This window comes from Ovis canadensis, chromosome 3 (genome assembly GCF_042477335.2).
Source record: "Ovis canadensis isolate MfBH-ARS-UI-01 breed Bighorn chromosome 3, ARS-UI_OviCan_v2, whole genome shotgun sequence".
Lineage (NCBI taxonomy): Eukaryota > Metazoa > Chordata > Mammalia > Artiodactyla > Bovidae > Ovis > Ovis canadensis.
The window spans coordinates 95862421-95886732 of NC_091247.1; the positions used below are offsets into that span (position 1 = coordinate 95862421).

Sequence of the window (24312 nt, forward strand, 5' to 3'; positions counted from 1 at the left end):
GTGTCTGTACTAACCTAAAATAAAAGTTAGCTTGGTCATTGGGTCCTTTGCTCGTTTTCTCTTCTTTGCTGGTTGATTTTCCTTTACCAAAATGGCCCCGCTCTCTCCTCATTGGTGTTTTCTTCTCCTGCAGGTGGCAGCTCTAGCTCCGCCCACCAGTCGCCGCTCGGGTCCTAAGTTTTTGAGAATTTAACTCACAGACCAGAGGGAGGGGGCGGGGCGGGGCGGGGCGGATGCCGGACGTGACGTTTTCGGAAGCGCCGAGAGTCGTCCGCGGGGGACAGGTGGGGAAGGGTCCCAGCTGTGTGGTGGGGCCCGGGCGCTGAGCGTGATCGGAGTCTGACGGCGAGCGGCCACCGTGAGTGTGGGGCCTGCAGCCTTCTCCTCCCTGCGCCCCCTGCCCGGCCTGTCGCGCGCGAGGCCCCTGACGGCTCCGGTCCCCTCCTACCGCTCGCGATAGACGCGAAAGCCTTGAATAATTTTGCCCGATGTTGACAACTTGGCTTGAGTGCCTTCGAGAAGGCCTCGAGTAGTTGTCAGTGGATCCTTCTCCGCTGTAAACGCCCCCATCGCTCATTCCTGGTACTTCCTTTCGCCTCCCGGTCATCTTCCCCCGTTTCGGTTTTTTCCGCCACTTTCCCCCTTATTTGCGGACGCTGCGTCTCCTCTTTGGAGTGTTGGTCAGCCTTGTCGTGTGGGGCAGCACTTGCTGGCCTTGGGAAGAGGTTCCATTCTCGACCAAAAGATCCTCTCCCGAGAGGTGATAAAGAGCAACAAGCCTCTCCTGCCTCAGTTAGCTTTGATGGGCTCTGCAGTGAGTTTACTAATTAGGCGATTTGGGGAGCTTTTAGATTTGCTAGTGGCTTCTTGAGCCCCTGAAAAGACTCCCACAGGAGGTGGACTGCCTCTACATCCCTGGTAGTCCCCACAACTTTTGTACCCTTAGGGTGTTTGAGAAAAAGCTTGGTGGAGGAAGTGTGACCTAAAGATAGAATTGACCTGGAGAAAATCATCTTTGAGGGAGTGCTTGGAATGGAAAACAACAGTGGGTAGACAAATGAAACACATATGAGGATTTCTGGGCAGATAAGAATCCTGACTGAAGCAAAAGGTCTCTGTTGGCAATGAGTAAGGTTTAAAAGGACCGAATGGGGCCAGTTGACACAGGGCCTTGAATTCCAAAATCTGCTATAGCTTGTGTGTTCTACAGCATGCTGGTTGTGCTGTGTCGCTTCAGTCATGTCCGACTTTGTGACCCTGTAAACTATAGCCCACCAGGCTCGTTTGTTCATGGGATTCTCCAGGCAAGAATACTGGAGTGTGCTGTAATACAGGGGGTGTGCTGTAATTCAGTATGCATCAAATACCCAGAATCTTCCTGGAAGTGACGTAGAGTGATATCTGATTGGAAGAAAGAATCTGATTCTAACAGCAGCAGTATCAGGAAAGACTCTAGAATGACTGCAATCTGAGACCCAGGGAGGGGAGACTCCCAGGCGGTTTTTGTTATTTTTGGTTTGGGTTTTGCCTTTCAAGTTACCTTTTTGTCCTTTTGTTATTCAAGGAGTACTTAGTCTTCAAAGATAGATTTGAATAAACTGTTTTCTAGATCTGAATTCCTTACCTTGAAATGATGATGTTGTACATTGACTGGACTAGTGATTTTATGAGCAGAGTCAGGATTATAAATATTCATCCCCACACCATTTCCCCTCACTAACCTTGTGCTAAAGTGCGAAAAGTTGTAGACAAAGTCCGTTACTCTCAGGTTAAATGATCAACTTAAAGTCAGTTAACAATCATCAGGAAATGTCATTGAGTATTCTCTGTCAGGTACTGGGGTGGGTGGAAGTGGGTAGCTGGGAGGAGAGATAATGGAAAAAATACAAGATACTGTTCCTTTTTTTATGGTGCTGAGATCAGGGCCACCTAATGACAGGGAATGATTAGCATGAAAAGAGGACTGAAGCCCTTGTGGCTCATTATAGTTACACTCTTTGTACCACCTAATCATGCCACAGGCATTACAGGTTTCTGAGTCTGTCAGCCCTTTCATCCTTGTGAAATGGGCTTCCTGGAGGGTCTCAGGCTTCTTGTGGCGAAGAGACCTTAGTTAATATGGGCAACAGCATGTGGTGTTTTTCTCTTAATTTCTTTGTAAGGTGGAGGTTTGTTGAGATAAACGCCTGTGCCGAGGTGACGGGGGCCTTGGTATTGATGCCATCTTTTACTTGTTTCAGGAGGTCTTGGTCCTCATGTCTGACCATGGAGACGTGAGCCTCCCACCCGAAGACCGGGTTAGGGCTCTGTCCCACAGGGGCAGCGCCGTGGAGATAAATGAAGACATTCCACCCCGCCGGTACTTCCGCTCCGGAGTGGAGATTATCCGAATGGCATCTGTTTACTGCGAGGAAGGCAACATTGAATATGCCTTCATCCTCTATAACAAGTATATCACGTAAGACACCTCCAGTTTCCTTTTTCTTTTCCGGTGACTGATGCCTCACTCATGGTGCTCTTGTGCTCATTTATTTCTGCTCAGAATTGCTAAAACCAGAGGACTTTACAACATCCTTATCATTAATCATTTTTGCTTGCAGCTCCGACATATTAGCTGTTCTTGACATTCAAAGACATGGGTACTGCAAGTGTTGTTTTCGTGACTCAGTAATTTCATGAGTAAGAAACCTAGCTCTTTGGGCTGTGCCCACATGGCCCAGCTGTTAGGCAAGAGAGTTGGTGTTTAAACTATACATGTTTTGTATCGATGAAGGTTTTTTCCTGTCCCTTCTCTGTGAAGGCAGCCAATCAGAGGATTATCGCTGAGGTTTAGCAGAGCCAAAATTCCTCACCTCTACCTATTTTGTAGCAAATTGATTGTCTCCGGAAAGAGTTTTTTCGTAACCTTTATCATAATCGTGTAAATCATTAAATAAGTATTGACCACCTACGGTTTGTATAGCTCATCATAAGACCTTTCCCTTGAGTTGCTTAGCCTCTTGCAGCTTTGAAGATTTCAGTTAACAGGAACAATTGCTAAAGTCCCAGTGACATTGGAAAAGATGTGTAATTTAAGAAGGGAATAATAATGTTAAAAGATCTCATTTCTAGTCTTGTTCTTTCATAATATTAGGACCTTAAGGTAACAATAATTACAGTGTATTTGTGTAGCTCTTCAACAGTTCACAGAGTATTTCACCTGCATTCATGTCATTTGATCTTTACAGTTCTGTGTGCGCTGTGTAGGGCGCATCATCCTTCCATTCTGCATATGAGGAAACACCCTCCAGGTTCAGTGGTAGGCTTTAGTCCACAATTTGCAGTGGCAAAACCTAGATTTTCCAACTCTTAATTCAGGATTCATTCTACAACATAAGTCCTATTCTTTTTGTTTTCTTTTTGGTACTGTTTCTTGAATTGAAGGTAGTCTTTTGAGATTATAGTCTGGTGACACATTAATTTTGGGTTATTCTTTATTGTTTTTTGAATAGGTAACGTGCATGTAGTGCAGAATTCAGAAGGCACAAAAGGGTATATATATTTCTAATCCTCTTTTCCCCCAAACCTTTAGTTCCCCTCCCCACAGGCAGTCACTCTTATTAGTTTCTTGTATGTTCTTCCAGAGGTGATGGGTGCATATTAATTATATGATACTAAGTTTTTGATCACATACTGCTCTAAAGCAGCGTTTGTCAACTTTGGTGTTAGTGACATTTTGCGTTGAACAATACTTTGTTGCACAGGAGTGGCCTGTGCATTGTAATGTGTTTAGCAGCATCTTTGGTCTTTCTATTCACTAGATGCCAGTAGAGCCCCTTACCCCCAAGTTGTGACAACCCAGAATGTCTCCAGATATCACTAATGCTCTCTGAGAGGGAAAACTGCCCCAGTTGAGAGCCAGTACTCTAAAGAAAACTAGGTGTAAGAGTGGATTCCCTAGAATTCATATTGTAATTTTAGGATGGAACAAAGGGAGTGCTGTGGTTTCATAAAGTTTCATAGAGTTATAATTATCTTTCTCCCTCTCTTTGCTATTAGGAATTTTTCATTCCTAGGCACTATGGGCACAAAATTTATTTTCCCGAGATATTTCTTTGGCTATTGTCCTCCTCTTCATTTACTCTGCTGCTGCTAGAACTAGTATATTTCCAGTGATCTTGTAGACAGCTCTCTCAGAATGAGGGGCACAGTTCCTTTGGGAAATTATAGTTGAGTAAGTGCAGTAGAATCATGGAATCACTGTACCAGGTGTTTTCTGAAGGGCCTTCTGGGTCTTGTTGTTCCACATAGAAAGTGCTTTGAGGGTGAGGATCATATTCATTCAGCAAATATATATTGTGTATATCTACTATCTACTTGACACTGCAGTAAGTCCTACGTACATAGTAAGTAAAATGGCCCTTGCCCTTATTCTCATTATGGGAGAAGACAGCATACAGGTAAGCAAAGAAATATATGGTAACAAAATAGAGAAAACGCTTTGGAAGCAACAGAGAAAGTGCTGTGATAGAAAATAACCATGGATATCTAATTAAATAGAGTAACATCTATCTGAGAATGTACAATTTAAACTGAGACTTAAAGGGTGCCATAGAGTTGGTCATTCTAAAAGCATAAAGCAGAGTGTTTAAAACAGATAGTACTGTGTATTCAGAAGCTCTCAGGTAGGAAAGACCTTAGTGTGTTCTGAGGATTAAAGATCACTGTGTTTGGAGTGTAGCAAATGAAGAGAGAGAATGAGCCTTAGATGAAGTTGGAGAGGCAAGTGGGGCCAAATCACGGAGGATCTTATTGGCCACAGTAAGTTTACATTTTATCTTGAGAGTAATAGAAAGCCACTGAAAAGTTTTAAGTGAGGTTGTGACCTAATCTTACTTATGTTTTAGAAATATAAATTTTGGCTGCCATATGGTAGCTGGTGGAGGGAGTGTTAAGAGAAGGCAGTGATATTAGTTAGGAAACTTTTAACAGCAGTTCAAGAGAGAGGCTGGTGGCTTGAAAGAACATGGTAGCCTGGAAAAGAGTAGATGGATTTTGTTTTCTGGAGGTAAAGTCCATGAGACTTACTCATAATTTTGGAAAGAAGATGGTATCAAGGTTGACCTCAGTTTCTGCCTTGAGTAACTTAGGATTTGCTGGTCCATTTATTGAGATGGGGGAGAGTGGTGTCAAAGGGGGTCATTGGGTAGTGGGAAGACAAAGAGTTCAGGTCTGGGTTTTTAACACGTTAAGGTGTTAAGTTTAAGTTATCTATGAGATATCCAAGTAGTGATGTCCAGTAGGAGGTGGAGTGTAGCAGTCTGAACTCAGAAGTGAGGTCTCTGTTGGAGCAACAAGCTTAGGAGTCCTCAGCATATAGTTGGTCCTGAACCCATAAGGATGCTGAGACCATCTAGTGCAGTGGTTCTTAATCTAGGGTCCAGGAACCCACAGGGATTCGTTGATAGAATTCAGTGTCCATGCACTTGGTTGGGAAAGACTTTTCTTATTTTTTACTAATGTGTAGCTGAAATTTAGCATTTCCTTTAATTTTGAATATAGGCTCAAACCACAGTATTATTAATATTTGTAGTTTTGTCACCAACAGAAATCAAGATATTTTCATATTATGATAGTCCAGTAGGTCTCAAAATAACATTTATACTCATCACTACTTCAGAATTCTAGTACAGTTCTTAAACCCACAACTAGATCTTGTTTTTTAATGTACTAACAATGCATCAATAAGTAAGCACATGTCATCATTTTTTAATATTTTGAAAACTGTTACAGTAGAATGGGGCTTTTTGTAATCTTTCATTATTTATATTACATCTTTAAAAAATTATTTTGAGAAGAGTCCATAGGCTTCATTAGAGGCCAGAAGGATCCATGGTGTGTTAAAGGAAACTAGACTTTGATTATGAGACTGTAGACTGAGAAGGGAAGGAGCTTAGGAGAGAGCCCCAAGGTTGGTTAGTGGAGGGAAGGCCAGTAGAGGAAACTTGGAAGGAAGTTTTGAGAGATAGGAGGAAATCCATCACTTTGTTGTGGGAGCCAAAAGAAGTAAGTAATTGCAGGACAGTGGGCAGCTGTGTCAGGTGGGCAGGGGTTTGGTTTGATGTCACGAGTTTCACTGAAGTGGGTTGAAAGGTGAATGGGCGATAAGAGTACAGTTCTGAGATTGGCCTGATAGTAGATGTTTTTGGCATCACAAGCAAGTTGGTCTGTGTCACAACCTCTGCTTTGTAGTGTGAAAACAAGTCATAGATAACACATGAATGAATGAGTGAGGCTGTGTTCCAATGAAATTTTATTTTCAAAAACAGATGGCAAGCTAGATTTGACCACTGGCCATAGTTTGCCAAGCCCTAGCATAGACAGCTCTTTGGAGAAGTTGGACCAGAAGTAAAGTGGAAAATTGAAATAATTGAAGGGGGACAAAGAGTGCATGAATGTGTTTGTGTCTGTTTTCAGGTGGGAGATGCTAGAGCATATTTTTTGGAAAGGATACTGTGGAGTAGGAGAGGCTAATGGTACAGAAAAGAGATTGAGCATAGAAATAAACTCCTAAATAGGCCAGAAGGAGTAGGCGTAGGATTAATAGTACCCAGAAACTTCAGTTGATTTTTTTTCTGTGCCTTGTTATTACATTGAGTGATATGAGTATCAGTGTTAACAAGACTGATAAAAGGAGCCTGTCCCTGTATGTGGTATTCTGCTTATAGGACCATTTAATGTGATGAACTTGGCCTAGAGGAGAGTCAGGTGAGAGGAGGGGAGAATGTATTACTTAACTTGTTAGATTTGGGTTTTAATTTGATACTTCGTTGGATTGGCTTGACCTGAATCAATAAAGGTAGCTACATTTATTTTTCTTGCAGATATCTTCAAGATCCTAACTCTTGATTCTGTGAGCTGACAAGTCCTAGGAGTTGCAAAAAAACGTTCTAGCTCAGTATTCTCGCTCTGTTTTTCTACCATTTTACTTGGTATGTTCCCGTCAGTTAACAGGAGCTCACTTTGGCAATTATTACACTGAGGAGGAGAGAGGAGGGTAGGCCTCTATTTCACCACTCCTCTGCTTCGCCCCCCACTACTGAGTCATTGTTCTAGACCTTTTGTGGATACTTTAATTCAAGATTTTAAAGGGTATATTTGTTCTTTTCCCTCAATCAGTTTAGGCATCTTAATGATCTCAAGTACATTCCCCTCCTCAGAGGTTTTCCTTACTGTAGGAATGCTTTTCCTTTTGCAGACCCCAGTATAGAAGAAGGATCCTCAACATATTAAATCAGTACATATTTTCATGGTGAGCACAGACAGTAATCCAGGCAGTGGATTCTTTCACAGCTTTTTATGGTCATTGACTAGGCTACATCGAAAAGAGTTACAGAGGACTTAGGCAGTCCTGTCTGCTGTGTGAGCCTCTTAGCACACAAACCTGCTTTCTGAAAATGGTCTGTCACCTGTGTTGAAAGTGTTTACCACCAGGATTGGGGCTTATGGACTGAAGAGGGTTTTCCTCTGTGATCACCCTCGCTTTGCTGACTAACTTTTCAGATTGGAAGAAGTTAGAGCCCTTAATGCATCCACGTTCTAGAATTTCTTTTTGACTTTTTAAATTATTTTTACACAAAATTAATACTTTTTCATGATTAAAACAGTTTGTTTTCAAACCATACAGCAAGGGAAATATTAAAGTGAAAAGAAAATCCCCATCCACCAGAGGTAATCACTGTTCTGTTTCTTGTGTGTTTATTAAGAAAATATCCCCATGCAAGCACCTGGGCTCATGTCTTTATCCTTTTTCCTTGGTGCCTGAATGAGATCATACAACATAGTCTTCTCTACAGCTTGCTTTCTTAACAGTCGTATCTTTACATATCAGGACACTGATCCATCATCTCATTCTGCTTCAGGGCTGTTTCTTCTACCTGGAGCAGTCTTATCCTGGATATCTTCATGGCTCGCTCTACCGGTCCTTACTTAAATGTCACCTTCTCAGTGATGCCTTCCTTAGCTGCGCTACCTAAAATCTCAATCCCTTGCCTGTCACTTATTCCCCTTCCCTATTAGTGACTTTTCCCCAGCACTGATTATCTGTATACTCTTTGGTTTATTGTCTGTTCCCCCTCGTCATGTATACTCTGTGGTGGGGAGGAATTTGTGACTGTGACATTCACTGCCAAGTCCCAGCCTTTATAATTATGCCTGACCCCGTCATAGATGCTCAATAAATGTTTTTTTGAGTGAAAGAGTGATTGATAATGTTGTTTTACCACATTTGGGTCCACCATAATTTATTAAGTAATCCCCTACTGATGCCCATTTAGGGTTTCAGTTTGCCTTTCTTTTGTGAACAATGCTATATTGAATAATCTCATTCATATATTTTTGTATTATTGTAGGATAAATTCATAGAGATGGAATTGTGAGTTTAAATGATATACACATTTTAAATTTTGAATACTTGTCTCCTACACCCCTTCCCCCCGTAAGGAAAAAGGTATTATCAAATTCCAGTCCTGCCCAGGAGTGTGTATGGACACCTATTTCTCTGTGCCTTTACCTACACTGGTTGTAATCCAGCTTTAAGCCTTTGCCAGTCTGATAGATGAGAAATGATAGCTCATCTTAATTTGAATTTCTTTCATTTATAAGTAAAGTTGAGTACCATTTTATTTAATTATCTACCTCTTTTATTTACTTTTATGCATATCTTTCCTTTTGTTCTTTTGGATTGTTTTGCTTGTGTTTTGCCCGTGTATCTTTGCTTGCTTTTGTACAACTCCTCTCTCTAGACTGCAACCAGATATAACCCAGAGAACAGTATACCTCTGGGCCACAGCTATTCTCTGCCTGGAAAATTTCTAACCTTGATGTTAACATCTTCCTCTCTTTTTCTTGCTCACATCTTTATTTATTATGATAGTAAAAACAATAGTATATATAGCAGATGTTGGCTATGTGCTAGGCACTGTGCTCAGCACTTTATTTATTTTTAAACTCTGTTTGGTGTCATAGCAACCATTTCAGGTAGTACTAGTTTGTCTCTGTGTATATAATTTATAGAGAGAGAGCAGCTGACGGATGGTGCTGGAGGTCACACAGCTGGTAGATAAATGGTTAAAACCTGGATTTGAACCTAAACAGGGTGGCTCCAGAGCCTGCCCTCCTAACCATTAAGCTTTCTTGCCTCCAGTGTGGGCAGTGGGTTGTGTTATTCATTCTGTTTTCAGGAGACCCTTGTGCCCATATGTCCCCGTTCAGAAGATTGACTGCAGTTACTGAAATATGAGAAGGGTGTTCATGTTCAGGTCTGGAAGTTTTATGAACTCATTTTATTTATTTACTTTGGCTGTGCTGGGTCTTCGCTGCTATGCACAGGCTACTCTCTAGTTGCGGGCAGTCTTCTCATTGCAGTGGTTTCTCTTGTTGGAAAGCACAAGCTCGGTAGTTGTGGTTCATAGGCTTAGTAGCTCCACAGCGTGTGGGATCTTAGACCAGGGATCAAACCCATGGCCCCTGCATTGACAGGCGGATTCCTAACTACCACCAGGGAAATCCTTTATGAACTAGTTTTCATTACATGGTTCAAAATCAAAATAATGTTTTAAAAGTATATAGATTTTTCACTCCCACTCTTGCCTCATGCACTCTATTTCCCCTGCCCTCTGCTTTTGTTAGTTTCTGTATCTGCTTCCTGTGTTACTATATATACTTATAAGCAGAATCTGGAATCAGCCTGCTGGCACTGAATTCTGAGCCCGCCACTTCTGGCTGTGACAAGTTGCTGAACTTCTGTTTGTTTTCACCATTCCCAAGTAGACATCATAAATGTTAGAGCTCATGAATTGATTCAGTTTATTTTTCCCACTGAGCTTTACAGTCAAGGACAAGAACTGAAAGAGGAAATCTAGCACTTAGGCCTCTCTAAGAAGTTTTCATCGGAGACCATAATGCACGTATTAAACGTGATGCGCATGTGCACGTGTTACACATGACGCATGTAATGTTCCCATATAACACATCACTCTCTGGGCATCCCAGTGCTTAACGTGGTGCGAGGATGATTCTTCGACAAAGGAACATGAATCCCAAAGAAAATAAGCCGACCTCAAAGATCACACAGAGCTAGGAGTAGTAACAGAACGTGGGTTTTCTCTTAGCCTCCTGCCTTTGGCTGCCAGACTGTTCACTGAAGAATGCTTTGTGACAGAGGGCTTTTCCTTTGGAAGCCTGTTACCGTCACAACCAGAAAAGAATTTCTTCGGAGGCGTATTTTTGGGCACACGCTAGGATTTTCTCCCCTCCATAGTTTTTGTTGTAGGCGTCTGGTGCTGCTGCACGCCTGAGTTGGGACAAGAGCAATTCTGTGGCTCCTTAGGGGGCTGAGGGTGATGGGGGAGGTGGCCTGTTCCCCGTGAGTACCTGGAAACCTGTCAGATAGCCGCTACAGGGTAAGGGAGTTGCACTGCTTCAGAGTCTTTTGGGTATTTGCATGTCTTGTTTGCATCACCATCAATCTGTTCTGTCCCCTTAGGCTCTTTATTGAGAAACTACCAAAGCATCGAGATTACAAATCGGCTGTCATTCCTGAAAAGAAAGACACAGTAAAGGTGGGTCTTCACTTTCACTCTTGCCCATCTAAAAGCTTCAGAGAGCCACAGACTAACTTCCAGATATAAGTGGCAGAGTCTACATCTGAATGTCAAATCCTGCAAATAGGAGATAAGGCCATTTCAGTAGATCAGTTATGAAATACCAGGTACGGTATGGCAGGGGTAATTTTTATTACATTATTTAAATGTTTTTGGAAGTGCTGTTGCCATTGCCAACTTGACTTAAGTCTTTTTACTTTTCTGCTTAATTGGTGACCATTGTCCTAACTCTCAGATTTTGATTTTGTATCCCAGAAATTAAAGGAGATTGCATTTCCCAAAGCAGAAGAACTGAAGGCAGAACTGTTAAAACGATATACCAAAGAATATTTAGAATATAATGAAGAAAAAGTGAGTATGGATTAGCAAAAAAAGGAAATTATTTTGGTTTCTTAGGCTGTGTTCTAGGAATCTAGTAGGTATTCCAGCAGATCTTTTGATTTCATTGTGATATTTTATATTTTTGGCAAAATCCAGAAAAAAGTGTTGAGGCTGAGAATTCGAATATAGTTAACCCCTTTATCTAAGAGGATGACTTGAGGGACAGAAAATCTATTGCTTGTCTGTTATGTCTAGAGCTAGAACCTAAGAACAAAGAAAGTTCTCACTAAAGTACAGCGTTTTTAGATCAGAGAATTTAGGGATTTGATTCACATTTGATTATATCCAAAACAGATTATACCTGTTTATAATAATCAAAATTTTTCAAGCTGTTAATATTTTCAGATGACTTCTTTTTAGGAAGAGTCAGTTAGAGCATATGAGAAGCTCTGAGACAGTGTCCCTGGTGTGTGCCAGGTGGGAACACACACTGCAGGCACTTGCGCACTCTTTGTACACGCTGCTGAACTCTATTCTGGACTCTGATGTTGAAAATCAGCTGAGAGGAAACAGCTGTATATTTCTAAGGTACCTAGTGAGTGAAAATCTTCATGAAGGAAACTGTTACTTGATGTTTCTTAATAGTTCAAAATGTCACTCTGTATTTTACTAATCACCAGAAGAATTTCAGAGGCTTCATTCAGGGTTAAAATTCAATACAGACCCCCTACATGGCGTTTATAAGTTTGGATCTGGTTCCTTTTCACAGCCCTACTTGGGATACAGAATGTATACGTGGCACACCTAGGGACTAAAATTGTATATGATATGCATGTGCGGCAATATGCTGCATTAAGATTTTGGTAGAGAAGAAAATACGTTAGTTAGAGTTATTGGGAAAGGGTACTGAGAGGATAAGGACTTTAATGTCCTTAAAGGATAGGTGTACGGTGCTTAGATCCATTAGGGGTAACTGTTGTGTGGGTGTAGAGGCACTGAGGGAAGCCTGAATTCTGTGTTTGGAAATCAGGCCGGAACATTTGGGAGCAGTCTCCCTGCTAAAAAGCTTTGTCCTCCTAAGGTGTGAAGTTACTTGAGTGTGAAGCGTTATTGTTAACTGCTAGTTGTGCTTTGTAGAAGAAGGAAGCGGAAGAATTTGCCCGAAATGTGGCCATGCAGGAAGAGCTGGAAAAGGAAAGACAGAGGGTGGCACAGCAGAAGCAGCAGCAGCTGGAGCAGGAGCAGTTCCACGCCTTCGAGGAGATGATCCGGAACCAGGAGCTAGAAAAGGAGCGCCTGAAGATTGTGCGGGAGTTTGGGAAGGTGGACCCTGGCCTGGGTGGCCCACTGGTGCCCGACTTGGAGAAGCCCTCCCTAGATGTATTCCCCACGGTGCCTGCTGTATCCACACAGCCTTCAGACTGTAATGCAGCTGTGAGGCTTGCCAAGCCACCGGTAGTGGACAGATCCTTGAAACCTGGAGCACTGAACAACTTGGAAGGTAGTGAATTCATTCGCTCGAATCCTCTTCCATCTCAGCTGCAGCCAAATAGGGTGTCATTCCAAGAGATTCAGCGGACAACTACCTCCGTGATCCCACTCATTAGGCTCTGGTCACAGAAATCCATTTGATCAATATTATCATACTGTGCTCTGTGACAGCTGTATTATAAAGTGGACTTTGCTTAAGCCATATAATTCACCTGGGCTAGGTTGATTTCCTGAAGAGCTAATAAAATTCTTGAAAGTCAGACTCACTCTCAGCTTTTAAGGGTTATATAGAGATTTGAAATGTTCAGTGAACTAGAGACCAGTGTTAACCTTTTGTAAAGGAAATTTGAGATTTACAGTAACACTTTAAAATTCAACAACTGACTAAAAAATAAAAGCTACTGAACTGTGTTTGCCTTGCAAATATTCCTAATTGGTAAGGAGTTTAGTCAAGGTAAATATTCTGTGTAGTCAGTGGTAATTCAGTCTAGCCATAAAACTATTAAGTCTTTCCTCACCTCACCAATGAATGGTTACCCAAGAAAATAACAGTAGCAGCAAAATGATGGGTATGCCTTGACGATTAGAATAGATCTTTTAGGAATCATCTTTCAAGTAGTCATGTAAGGAATTCAGCTTTGCAGAAGATCTACTTAAAAGGACAAGGTAAGAGTGGGCAAGAGGTGTTAGACTCTGAAGCTTTCAGGATTTCTCCCCATGTGCTTGGCAGGGTTGCCTCTCACTATTATTCCTGAATAGCTCAGAAACTTAAGTAGTAGTTTCTCTTTGCCTTCACTTGAATGATTAAAGCCTCTTCTCTTTTCTTGAAACAACATACTCCCAATGGCTGTGGTCAGAGGTTGGAGAAGAGCCTTTGCAGCCCTTTCTCTTCTGCCATTAGGATGAGATCCCCACTTACTGCCTGCAGTTGTGGGGACCCCACTGATTTGGCATTGTTCTCCTAGGGCTGCCAGCTGTGAGGTCTGCTTGGGGAGGCTGTGCCCCACGGTCTTAGATTTTTTTCTCTCTCCCTTACAGCTCCTACAATTGATGGATTGCGCCACGTGATGGTGCCTGGGAAGCTCTGCCCACGGTTTCTCCAGTTGGCCAGTGCCAACACTGCCCGGGGAGTGGAGACATGTGGGATTCTCTGTGGAAAACTGGTAAAAAAAAAAAAAAATGCTTTCTAGAGCTTAGACTGTTTCTTCACCCTTGGCCTCCTATGACTCTCAGATAGATATCCAGGGTCAGTTACTCTTTGTAGAGACCCCTCTGCTGAAGGAGCCATGGGCAGCAAAATGCAGTGTCACCTTGAATTCAGTGGCCCTGGATTTGATTAATTTTCAGAGTCCCTTGAATTTAACTGAGTATTTTAATGCTGGTAATAAGAAATGCTTAATTCTAAACTTGGTAGGAAGATCCCTTGTTCAGCTTTTGAACACCTGCTTTGTGGTAAATCATCAGAATATGAAATATGTAAGGCAGATAGCATCTGTCCACAAAAAGTACCCAAGCACTTTAGAGAGATGGGAGATAAACACCAAAAGATAGTTTGTTGACTAGCATGTACAATAAAAGCACTAGGAATTATGAGGAAAGAGGGATCATTAAATGGAGGTGCTTAAAGAACTGATTACTAACTGCTAAATAAATAAATGAGTAAAGTGGAATAGACTTAAACTGAGCCTTAAAGGTGGGCAAGGGCTTAGAGAAATAGTAAAAGGAAAGTACTCTAGACATGAATAAAGGAAGAGAAATAGTACTATACCCAGAGCTTCTTAAGATTCATGAGTAGACCTGTTTGGCTGCAGCAGGAAATTCCCACAGGGCTGTGGGCATCTTGGCCTTGCAGAGGGCCCCAGGCAGTGTACTTGGGCAGTAAGAGTTGTGAGCAAGACTGACATGAGGGACTCAGCTCATGAAGAAGCCTCAGGCGGGGAGAAGGGCCTTTGCTTGTATGGAAATTTAACTTTCCGCTGCTGTGACAGAGAGGGTTGCCTACGTACGGGGGAATTGTGACGAGCTGTTTTCTAATTTGACAGATGAGGAACGAATTTACCATTACCCATGTTCTCATCCCCAAGCAAAGTGCTGGGTCTGATTATTGCAACACCGAGAGTGAAGAAGAGCTTTTCCTCATACAGGATCAGCAGGGTCTCATCACACTGGGCTGGATTCATGTAAGCAGTGCTGAGCCCTCCGGGGGTTCATCTCACATGATGTTACAGACGCACTACTTGTTCTTTTCTTGAAGAAGAGTGAGTTGTATCCAGACTGTTTAGATGGTTGTATTTCCCTCTGTTGGGTACAGACTTGACTTCCTTAGCATACTTAACTGCTTGCACTCCAGTGTTGATTTCTGGGGCTTTTCGTTTCTAAAAGATGTTGTGATTTATTATATTTTTAAGAGATGTATATATTTATTTTTGACTGTGCTGGGTCCTCATCACTGCACACAGGCGTTCTTTAGTTATGGTGCATGGGCTTCTCCCTGTGGTGGCTTCTCTGTGGAGCCTGGGCACTGGGTACATGGGCTTCTGTAGTAGCAGCACTCAAGCTCAGTAGTGGTGGCACACAGGCTTAGTTGCCCTGCAGGTCTTCCCAGATCTGGGATCGAACCCATCTCCCCTGCATTGGCAGGCACATTCTTCCACTGGGCCACCAGGGAAGCCCAGGACTTTTTAATTAAAATAATTTTTTAATAGAAATGAAATTCTTCCTCCAAAGTCCCAGTTTCCCTGTGACCATGAATGTTGATAGGATGCTAGCTGAGAGTGTATGTGAGCCTTGACCATAGAGGTTATGCCTTACTTCATATGAATGATGTTCCTGAAAGGTGTACAAGTCAAAGTATTTAAAATGAATCAAGGAAGTTAATACAGATACTTGCATTTCATCTTTCTTAAAACAACCTATGAAAGAAAGTGAAAATGTTAGTTGCTCAGTCGTGTCTGACTCTTTGCAACTCCACGGACTGTAGCCTGCCAGGCTCCTCTGTCCATGGAATTCTTCAGGCGCGAATACTGGAGTGGGTAGCCATTCCCTTCTCCAGGGGATCTTCCTGACCCAGGGATCGAACCCAGGTCTCCTGCATTGCAGACAGATTCTTTACCACTTGAGCCTCCAGGGAAGCCCAAAACAACCTATATATAAACCTTTATGTAAATCAGAGGGGCTATCAAAATAGAAAATGTTTAAGTATCTGCGTATCTTAACAGCCTTCTAGTAATATTCAGGTAAAATATAATTCTATCCCTAAAGATTACATTTTAATTTTTCTTTTTATTCTTTTTCAACCCCTCATTCTCATAGACCAAGCTGTTTTTTACATTGTGTAACAGGGTTCCACACAAACAAGGCAGCTTATTTCTGGATTTGGGAAGATTGCACATACTTGTATATTGGCATTGGGGAAATACTGACTTGTGAGGCAGTCCCATGTGCCTCTGTCCTTTTGTAAATACTTGCTATTGTGTATCCCCCATTATAGATACATGGGGATAGAAAACCTGTGTCTTATCCACCAGGGGATACAATTTGAGTAAGATATGGTTTTAGTCTAATAGAGGAGATTGACATATAGTCAAGTCGTTAATTCCTTATGTGAAGCAGAATGTGCCTGGTGCCTTAAGAGATGCCCTGTAGAATTTAGAGGAGGGAAGGATCAAAGCAGGGGGCCCAAGGGAGGGTTGCATATGGAGGGGACAGCAGTGAAATAGGCAGACTGGAATCCTGGAGCATTGAGTGGTCCAGTTTTCTGGGGCTTAAAGTTCATATCAGGAAACAGTGATAGGTAAGTTTTCACATAACACATTAGGAGTGGTATTTTGGGTGGACAGGCAGGATAGTTCTGCTTCTTAGTGAGTAGGATGAGGCAGGGAGCTCATTTAAGAGGTTAATGTGATGATTAAAATGTAATAATGAAGAGAACCAGGGTGATGGCAGTGCATTTGGGAAAAAAAGAGACAAATGTAGGATTTCAGAGGATGTGGGGAATGAGTCAGGATGATGAGTAAATGTGATGACTTAGAAATTTCAGGCCTGACTCATGGGAGTGGCAGTGATCAATCATCTCATAAGGAAAAACAGAGGTTCCAGCAAGAGAACTTACTTGGAAGTGGGGCAAATGTTGTCTTCAGTTCTGAGTATATTGAATTTAAGACACTGGTAAGACGTTGGGCTTCCCTGGTGGCTCAGGTGGTAAAGAATCTGCCTGCAGTGTGGGAGACCTGGGTTTGATCCCTGAGTCGGGAAAGTCCCCTGGAGAAGGGCATGGCAACCCACTCCTGTATTCTTGCCGGGAGAACCCCATGGACAGAGGAGCCTGGAGGGCTACAGTCCATGGGGTCACAGAGTCAGACACGACTGACTTTGACTTTTTTCTTTTTCAAGACATTATGTCAGTAGAGGTAGTTACCAGGCAATTTGAACTTGGAAACAAGGTCAAGGTGGGAAAGAGAACCAGGAGACCTCTATGTAGAGCTAACCTTGGAGACTTTGGAACTGGGGGAGGATGGAGAACAAGAAGAAATTAACTTGCAGCTGAAGGCCAGGCCACCTAGGGGAGCATAGGGAGTAGTTAGCCATGAAGCACAGAGATGTCAGAGAAAGGTGAGGTAGTGTTGAGGCATAGGTGCCAAAGGAGGAGGAATGTCTCAGAAAGAAACTTCAGGATGTTCACCGTGTCACATGCTGCAGAGAGCTCCAGAATGATGAATACTTGTATGAGCTGATTGGACTTGCTGAGTCATTGATGACCTCAGTTTAGTGGGTTTTAAGCAGTGGTGGGAATAGATTTAAAAGGTTTAAGAAGTAATGGGTATTGAGGTTGTGGTGATAGTGAAGTGTACACTGATTTTTTGGAGAGGTTAGCACTAACTAGAGGAAAGGAAAGAGATTGAATAGTGGCTTAAGGAACAGCCAGGGTGAGAGAAACTTTGCTTGATTTATGGTTTAGTGTGTGAAAATGTGTTGTTTTTATTTTTATTTTCTTGAAACTTTATATTTGAAATATGTATAAAAAAGTATTATATAAACTAAATGTATACTTTAATGAATCATTAAACAAAAATATATGTGTACACATTACCTAGGTTAAGAAATAGAGCATTGCCAGAAACTTACTCCTCCCCCATGCTCCTGCCCAGTCACCCTTCCTCTCTGGTACAGGTAATCCCTCTCTTGGTTTCTTTTGAAATTCTTTGCTTGCTTTATAGCTTTGCTACCTTAGTGTGTCCCTAAACTCAATAGTTTACTTTTTCCTGGGTTTGAACTTTACATGGGTGCGTGTGTGCTCAGGCACGTCCAGTTCTTTGTGACCCCATGGACTGTAACCCACCAGACTCTTCTGTCCATGGGCTTCTCCTAGCAAGAATACTGGAGTGGTTTGCCATTTCCTCCTCCAGGGATCTTCCTGAACCTATGCGCCACCAGGGAAGCCCTTGTTGAACTTTACTTAAATAGAATTATATAACATGTATTCTTTTGTATTCAGCTTCTTTTGCTCAGTGTCTTTAAGGTTCATCTGCATTCTTATGTATAGTTGTCTGAGCATGTTTTTAAGCCCAGTGAGTGGGTGAACTATAGTGGAACCTGTGAATGAGAGGTAAAAGGACAGGAGAGACAAGATAATGTGGAGGTAGGAAGGAATTAAGTCAAAAGTACAAAGAGGGTGTCAGCTTCATATTAGGGAGGAAACACTCCTCTACAACAGAAATGAAGGAAGAAAGTTACAGAGAGATTTTCAAGGTTATAATTGGAGATGTTGAGGGAACTCATTTTAGACGATCTTTCAGGGTTGAACTCCAGGTCCATTGCCCCAGCAGGAGGAGACAGGAGAGTTTAAGAACTGGCCAAGATGAGACAAAGTTGGGAATCATTACTGTTTAGACTTTAGGTACATCTTAGCCACAAGTGAGTAAAAGTATTTTTAATATCAGTGAGGGCCTAGCTAGGAAGAGATTTAGAACTTAAATTGATAGTATTCCAGCTTTTTTTCCCCCATGATATTCCTGTACCATTTCTTCCTAACTTGGGATTAAAAGCAAACCAAAACAGACGGCAATGTTTGCTCAGATCTTAAAGTTGGCAAGAGGAGAATACAAAAGGTCCATTCTTCTGTACCATGCCAGCTGTGAATCAGGTTCCTGGTCAGAATCTTTGCATTTTTCCGGCTGTGCTGGGCCTTCGTTGGTGTGCAGGCTTTCCTCTAGATGTGGCGAGCAGGGGCTGCGCGCTGGCCGTGGTGCGTGGCTTCTCCCTGCGGCGGCTTCGCCTGTAGCTGCGGCACGTGGGCTCAGTAGTTTCGGCTGCCAGGCCCCAGAGCGCAGGCTCAGTAGTTTTGGTGCATGTGCTTAGTTGCATGTGGGATCTTCCCAGAACAGTGACTGAACCCGCTACTCCGGCATTGGCAGGCAGATTCTTTACTACTGAGCCACCAGGAAGCCCCCCTCGTCAGAAACTTTGTATGGTCGTGTTTATCGCCAAGTATTGTGTAACCCCCAGCTCAGTATTCAAGGCACTCCTTCACCTTGTCTCAGCCCTACCTTAGCTGGACACTGCTCATCTGAACACCCAGGCTGCCCTCAGCATTCACTTTTCTCACTCATTTCTGTTCCTTTGGTATATTCTTTTTGTTTTTTTTTTTTCATAAAAATGCCTTCCTCTGTCTCCGGCACGTGGGCACAGTGGGCATAACTTTTTTTCAAGAAACCCAACTGTGAAGGGAAGGAGAGAAGGCATAGTAGTTAGAGGGGAGCACAGGTTCAAACAAGATTTTTTGGTTTACAGTTATTTTTATATATATATATATATATATATATATATATATATATATATATTTGTTTTTATTTATTTCTTTGACTGTGTTGGGTCTTAGTTGCAGCATGTGGGATCTACTTCCCTGACCGGGGGTCGAACCCCTGGCCCCCTGCATTGGGAGCATGGAGCCTTAGCCACTGGACCACCAGGGAAGTCCCCTACAGTTATTTATTGAGGCCCTGCTATATGTCTTTATATCATCTTTCTGGCTAACCCAACTTTAGATTGGAGACCTTCATCAACTTGTGTAGACCTTGTTTGTTCTCAGTTAAAATTTCAAGCTCTAACCATGGGATGAAAGGTGTTGACACAGGCCGTATGTTCCTAAAAGCCTGTGGGATCGTATTCTCACTGGTAGAAACTGTTTCTCCCCTGTGATCAGAGAAATCTTTCCCTGCCCCGTGCAGACGTGTGTATGGATTTGCTGTCAGTACTCAGCTGACTTGTTCCTGTGTTGTAGACTTCTTCCACAGTGAGCTGGTCACAGCGTTTTGTGCAGTCATGCTTCTCGGATGAGGCTATGCATAAGAATTATTTAATGAGCTTTAAAAAAAACATTTTTTTTCCTTCTCAGGATGGATATTTCCAGGGTGGGGTGCAGGAACTTGTGCTTTTGACAAGTTCCCTTAGGAGCTTCATTTTTGCACAACAGAGTTAAAAACACTGGTCAAGTGCACATATTTATTTTCTGTGCTTTTAAGTCGGTAAAGATTGGTGTTCTTTTTGAGTCATATTTGGTCTTTCCTTTTTCCATTCTTGTTATCTAACATCATACCCCCTCTGAGATAAGTCATTATATAGTGTTCATTTGTATACAAAGACTGTTCAATAAAACATTAAATAACTGGGGAATTTCAGTGGTTAGGACTTGGCGCTTTCAGTGCCATGGCCCAGATTCCCTACCTAGTTGAGGAACTAAAATCCCACATGCCATGCGGCATGGCCGAAAAAACAAAATTAAAAAACTGGAAACAAATGAGATAAACTGAATGAAATTTATATGGTGCTTTAACTGATTACTTTCAAATGTCAACATCGTGGTCTTTTTCTCAGATAAGACAGGGTCCTTGTGATTAACCACCCTCTGAAATCCCAGTCACCCTCTGCCTCTCTTATCCTTGAATGATATGCTTTAACCATAGGACAGCTTTGGCCACTTTTGCCTATGGAGCCCCTGACTTGTGCCTGACTTTTAAACCCCTTTGTCAGGAAGAAGAATCATTCATCTGTGGTTTGTTAAGTCCTTGACTTCTACCAGGTTGAAGTACTGGGTAGCACATACCGTCTGTTCCAGTATGGGTGACTTTCCATTGTGTCAAGAGAGCTTGTGAGGAGCCAGATAGATCTTGATGGTCAATTAGAAATTATGAGTCTGCACGTACTCATGTTAAATTACATTTGTTTACAATGCAGGGAAGGAAGTTCATTCCTTATTAGGAACTTCAGGCATATTGCTCATGGCTGCTAATGACTTTATACTTAAGGAGATCATGGCAAGTTATTGAGAATTATTTGGCTCTGCCTTCCTTCATGGGGCAGAGGGGCTTCCCTGGTGGCTCAGATGGTAAAGAATCTGCCTACAGTGTGGGAGATCCAGGTTCGATCCCTGGGTCAGGAAGATCCCTTGGAGAAGGGCATGGCAACCCATTCCAGTATTCTTGCCTGGAGCATTCCATGGACAGAGGAGCCTGGCAGGCTGCAGTCCATGGGGTTGCAAAGAGTTGGGCATGACTGAGCAGCTAACATTTCACTTTCTCCATGGGCTAGGCTTGCCTGTGTATTCTCACTGAGACTTTTTTTTCCCTCTTCTCAGACTCACCCCACGCAGACAGCCTTCCTCTCCAGTGTCGACCTACACACTCACTGCTCGTACCAGATGATGTTGCCAGAGTCGATAGCCATCGTTTGTTCCCCCAAATTCCAGGAGTGAGTACACGGGGTCTGGTTCCGGGGAGAAGCTTCAGAGGAAATGTTCTGCATTCTAAAGACCTTGTTCTCTATCTAATATATAGATTGTGGTATTTGACTGGCTTTTCTAAAGGTCTTCCTTTTCAGTCCTATAGCCTGATAAACCTATTCTGCTTGTTTACACAAGTATCCAAGCAATAACGTAGGTGCTTTTATAAGAAAAAGATGTTAGAAATTTGAAGTGTTTGACTTGAATCAGTAGGAATTTCAAGAGATTGATGTCAGATTAGAGAATTTCAGTATCTAACAGATTATCTCTGAAAATTAACTTTTTCATTTTAAACCCTGTTATTTACTATGAATTCTTCCGGTAAAACTGATGTGGTGGCAGTGATGAATCACTCTCTGATTCATTCACCAGAGAAGAGAGCTGTGGGCCAGCAGACTTCTGAAGGTGTCTCAAAATGAGTTCTGCCCTGCCCAATGTGTGTGTGATTGAGGGGGTCACCTTTGCCTGATTCTGGACCTGCTTTTTCTTATTTCAGAACTGGATTCTTTAGACTCACTGACCATGGACTAGAGGAGATTTCTTCCTGTCGCCAGAAAGGATTTCATCCCCACAGCAAGGATCCACCCCTCTTCTGTGTATGTATCCCTGTAGAGGAAGCTGGAGCTACGCTTTAACCAGGGAGCACAGTCAGAGCTGATGCCACACAGTGTCCTTCACGACCCACACAGACGATCAGCCTTGTCACTAATTTTCTAAATCTTCCTACAAAGACATGTGTGGGAGGCAGTGTGGAACAGGAAGAGGTTTGAGTCTTAGCTCCGCTACTTAAGGGTTGTGATCAAGTTATTTAACCTTCCTGGGCCTCAACTTTCTCACCTGTAAATGGAGATGATGATGATGATGATGATAATATATACTTTTACAGGGTTGTTGACAGGATTAAATGGAAGTACCAAGTGCAGTAGCTTGCTTACTAAACATTAGGTTTTTTTCCTTCATCATCATCAGTTGCTAAGCGTGCATTTCAATGAGAGATTTGAATTCAAAAGAAAAAAGCCATTTAACATAGGTAAAGTATATTTAATTTTGGAATTTTGCTTTTAATTTGATTTTAGGTCATAGAGATTTTTACGACCTTCTTAGAAAGTTTTTCCCCCAAGTGGTAAATGTTGTGGGTTTTTGGTAAATTCACAGTGGTAAAAAGCTGTGGATAAAAAGCTGTAGTTGCTGAAAAGTATGTTGCAGTTTTCTCCTCAAATCTAATGAGATAGTACTGCCTCACTCCATGCCGGCCATGGAGTACTATTATTTCTTTTGGGTGCACTGAAAAGAAACCAATGTGGAAAAGGGACTCCAGAGCCTTGTCACTCTAGTGACAAGTAGAAGAGGTAAAGAGACTAGGGATGTTTAGGAGAGAACCCCAGGGAGCATCTGAGAACTGACTGTGAGTATTAGAAGAGCTGTTGTATAAAAAGGTCCCAGATATTTCATATGACTCCCAGAACCAAAACTTGAGACCCTGTGAAAGTGCCAGTTTTCAGCTGAGTATGAGAAAGAAATTTCTGACAGATTTGCTCACAAATAGGGAAGTCTGCCTTGGAATGTAATAAGTGTCTTGGTACCAGGATGTTGAAACAGAGACTGCACAATCCCCCAGAAATGCCTAGGCTTTCGGTTAGGATGACCCCTTGCGCATGCGAAGAGGGAATATTCCCCTTGTGGGAATAGGTGTACTTTATTATCTGGTTGACATAATGACCCAGCATACTGCAATTAATTCAGCAGTTATTTTAAATAAATGTATATTTTGTAAATGATGCTAGAATATACATACATTTGAAGAATAAATGGAGATATATAGGTCCATATTGATTCAGACTACAGGCTATTGATTCTGGATTGGTGGAAATAATAATTCCCAGACCCCTTACCATAGTTGCCGCTTAAGTAACAGTCTGGCTGCCCGCCTGGGAACCACTAGCCAGAATGAGCATTTCAAGTATTTAAGCATTTAAAAGATGGCTTTTCTGAATTCTCCAGGACTTCCCATTTCTTTCTGTTTTGCTATTGCAGAGCTGCAACCACGTGACTGTTGTGGACAGAGCTGTGACCGTCACAGACCTTCGATGAGAGTTTGACTCAGACGCCTCCCAAGAATTGTAAAACCATATCAGTGTACTGTAGCCCCTTAATTTAAACTTTCCAGAAAGCTCTGGAAGCTTTTTAAAACAATAGGAAGTACCACCCAGGGGAGAACTGATTTTCTATTTCTGGTTTGAAAAGAAATGATCAAGTATGTCTTTTAGGCACATCTGGAAAATAGCATGGTCATGCTAAAGCAACTTTTCAGTCTGCCTGCAGCTAAAAAATCAAGGTGAGAAACTGTGATGAAGACTCACATGTGCTTTGTTAAAGATTCACCAATTGTTAACACTTTTCCCCTGTCACCTATCCTTCTAATTTCTTTGCCAACTTGTTTATTGTTTACCTTTGGACTAATTAAGAGCATCTATGCAGAAGTTTGGAAGCCATTTAAAAAATCTTTGGGTTTTCCTGTGGTTTATGGCAAGATTAATGAAGCTTATTATAAGGCTGAAGGTCAGCTTCCTATGTCTGACCAGATGGTGAGGCTCAAAAACCCTAAAGAATGATTTTGTCAGAAATTATTGTTATTTAACAAATATTTCAGGATATTTTTTCTTCTACAATAAAATAACAATTAACTTATATATATATATGTATATGGTGTGTGTGTGTGTGTGTGTGTGCTCTAGAATGATCTGTTGGATCAAGCATTGTCTAGACAGACAGTGCTTACTAAATGTTAACTAAAAGGTCTAGTTATTTGGGGAAAAGGTGAGGGAAAAATAGAACTTTGAGATGTGTCAACATTGCAAGTATGTCCCAGTTTACTTTAAATCGTTCAGTCCTTTCATTCTGCCTCTTGCCGTCTTCCAGAGGTGTGAAGTCATCTTTGTTCTTTTGGTGCTGTCTCAAGTGGGTCATCCATTCACTTCCTCCTTATGACCTAAAATCTTTCAGCTGAGGGTAATAGTGCCTTTGTTTGGAGTACCAGGTTACACTCCAGATAAATGATTATATTCCCATGCCAACACACCC

The 24312-nt window shown here is 42.1% G+C and overlaps 1 protein-coding gene across 3 annotated transcripts; it reads left to right on the forward strand.

Moving 5' to 3' along the window:
- Positions 1 to 204: 204 nt before the first annotated feature.
- Positions 205 to 23921, forward strand: STAMBP (STAM binding protein). Of its 3 annotated transcripts, none has more exons than XM_069580506.1 (10): positions 205 to 284; positions 2241 to 2458; positions 10526 to 10601; positions 10899 to 10994; positions 12102 to 12465; positions 13494 to 13618; positions 14498 to 14635; positions 21088 to 21200; positions 21728 to 21827; positions 23266 to 23921. In XM_069580506.1, the coding sequence occupies exons 1-10, from the start codon at positions 234 to 236 to the stop codon at positions 23320 to 23322; spliced, it is 1338 nt and encodes a 445-aa protein (XP_069436607.1). In that variant the 5' UTR covers positions 205 to 233; the 3' UTR covers positions 23323 to 23921. The 3 variants fall into 3 exon arrangements, with proteins under 3 accessions (XP_069436607.1, XP_069436608.1, XP_069436609.1); XM_069580507.1 differs by having other exon boundaries at positions 209 to 358; XM_069580508.1 differs by having other exon boundaries at positions 239 to 582.
- The last annotated feature ends 391 nt before the right edge of the window (positions 23922 to 24312 follow it).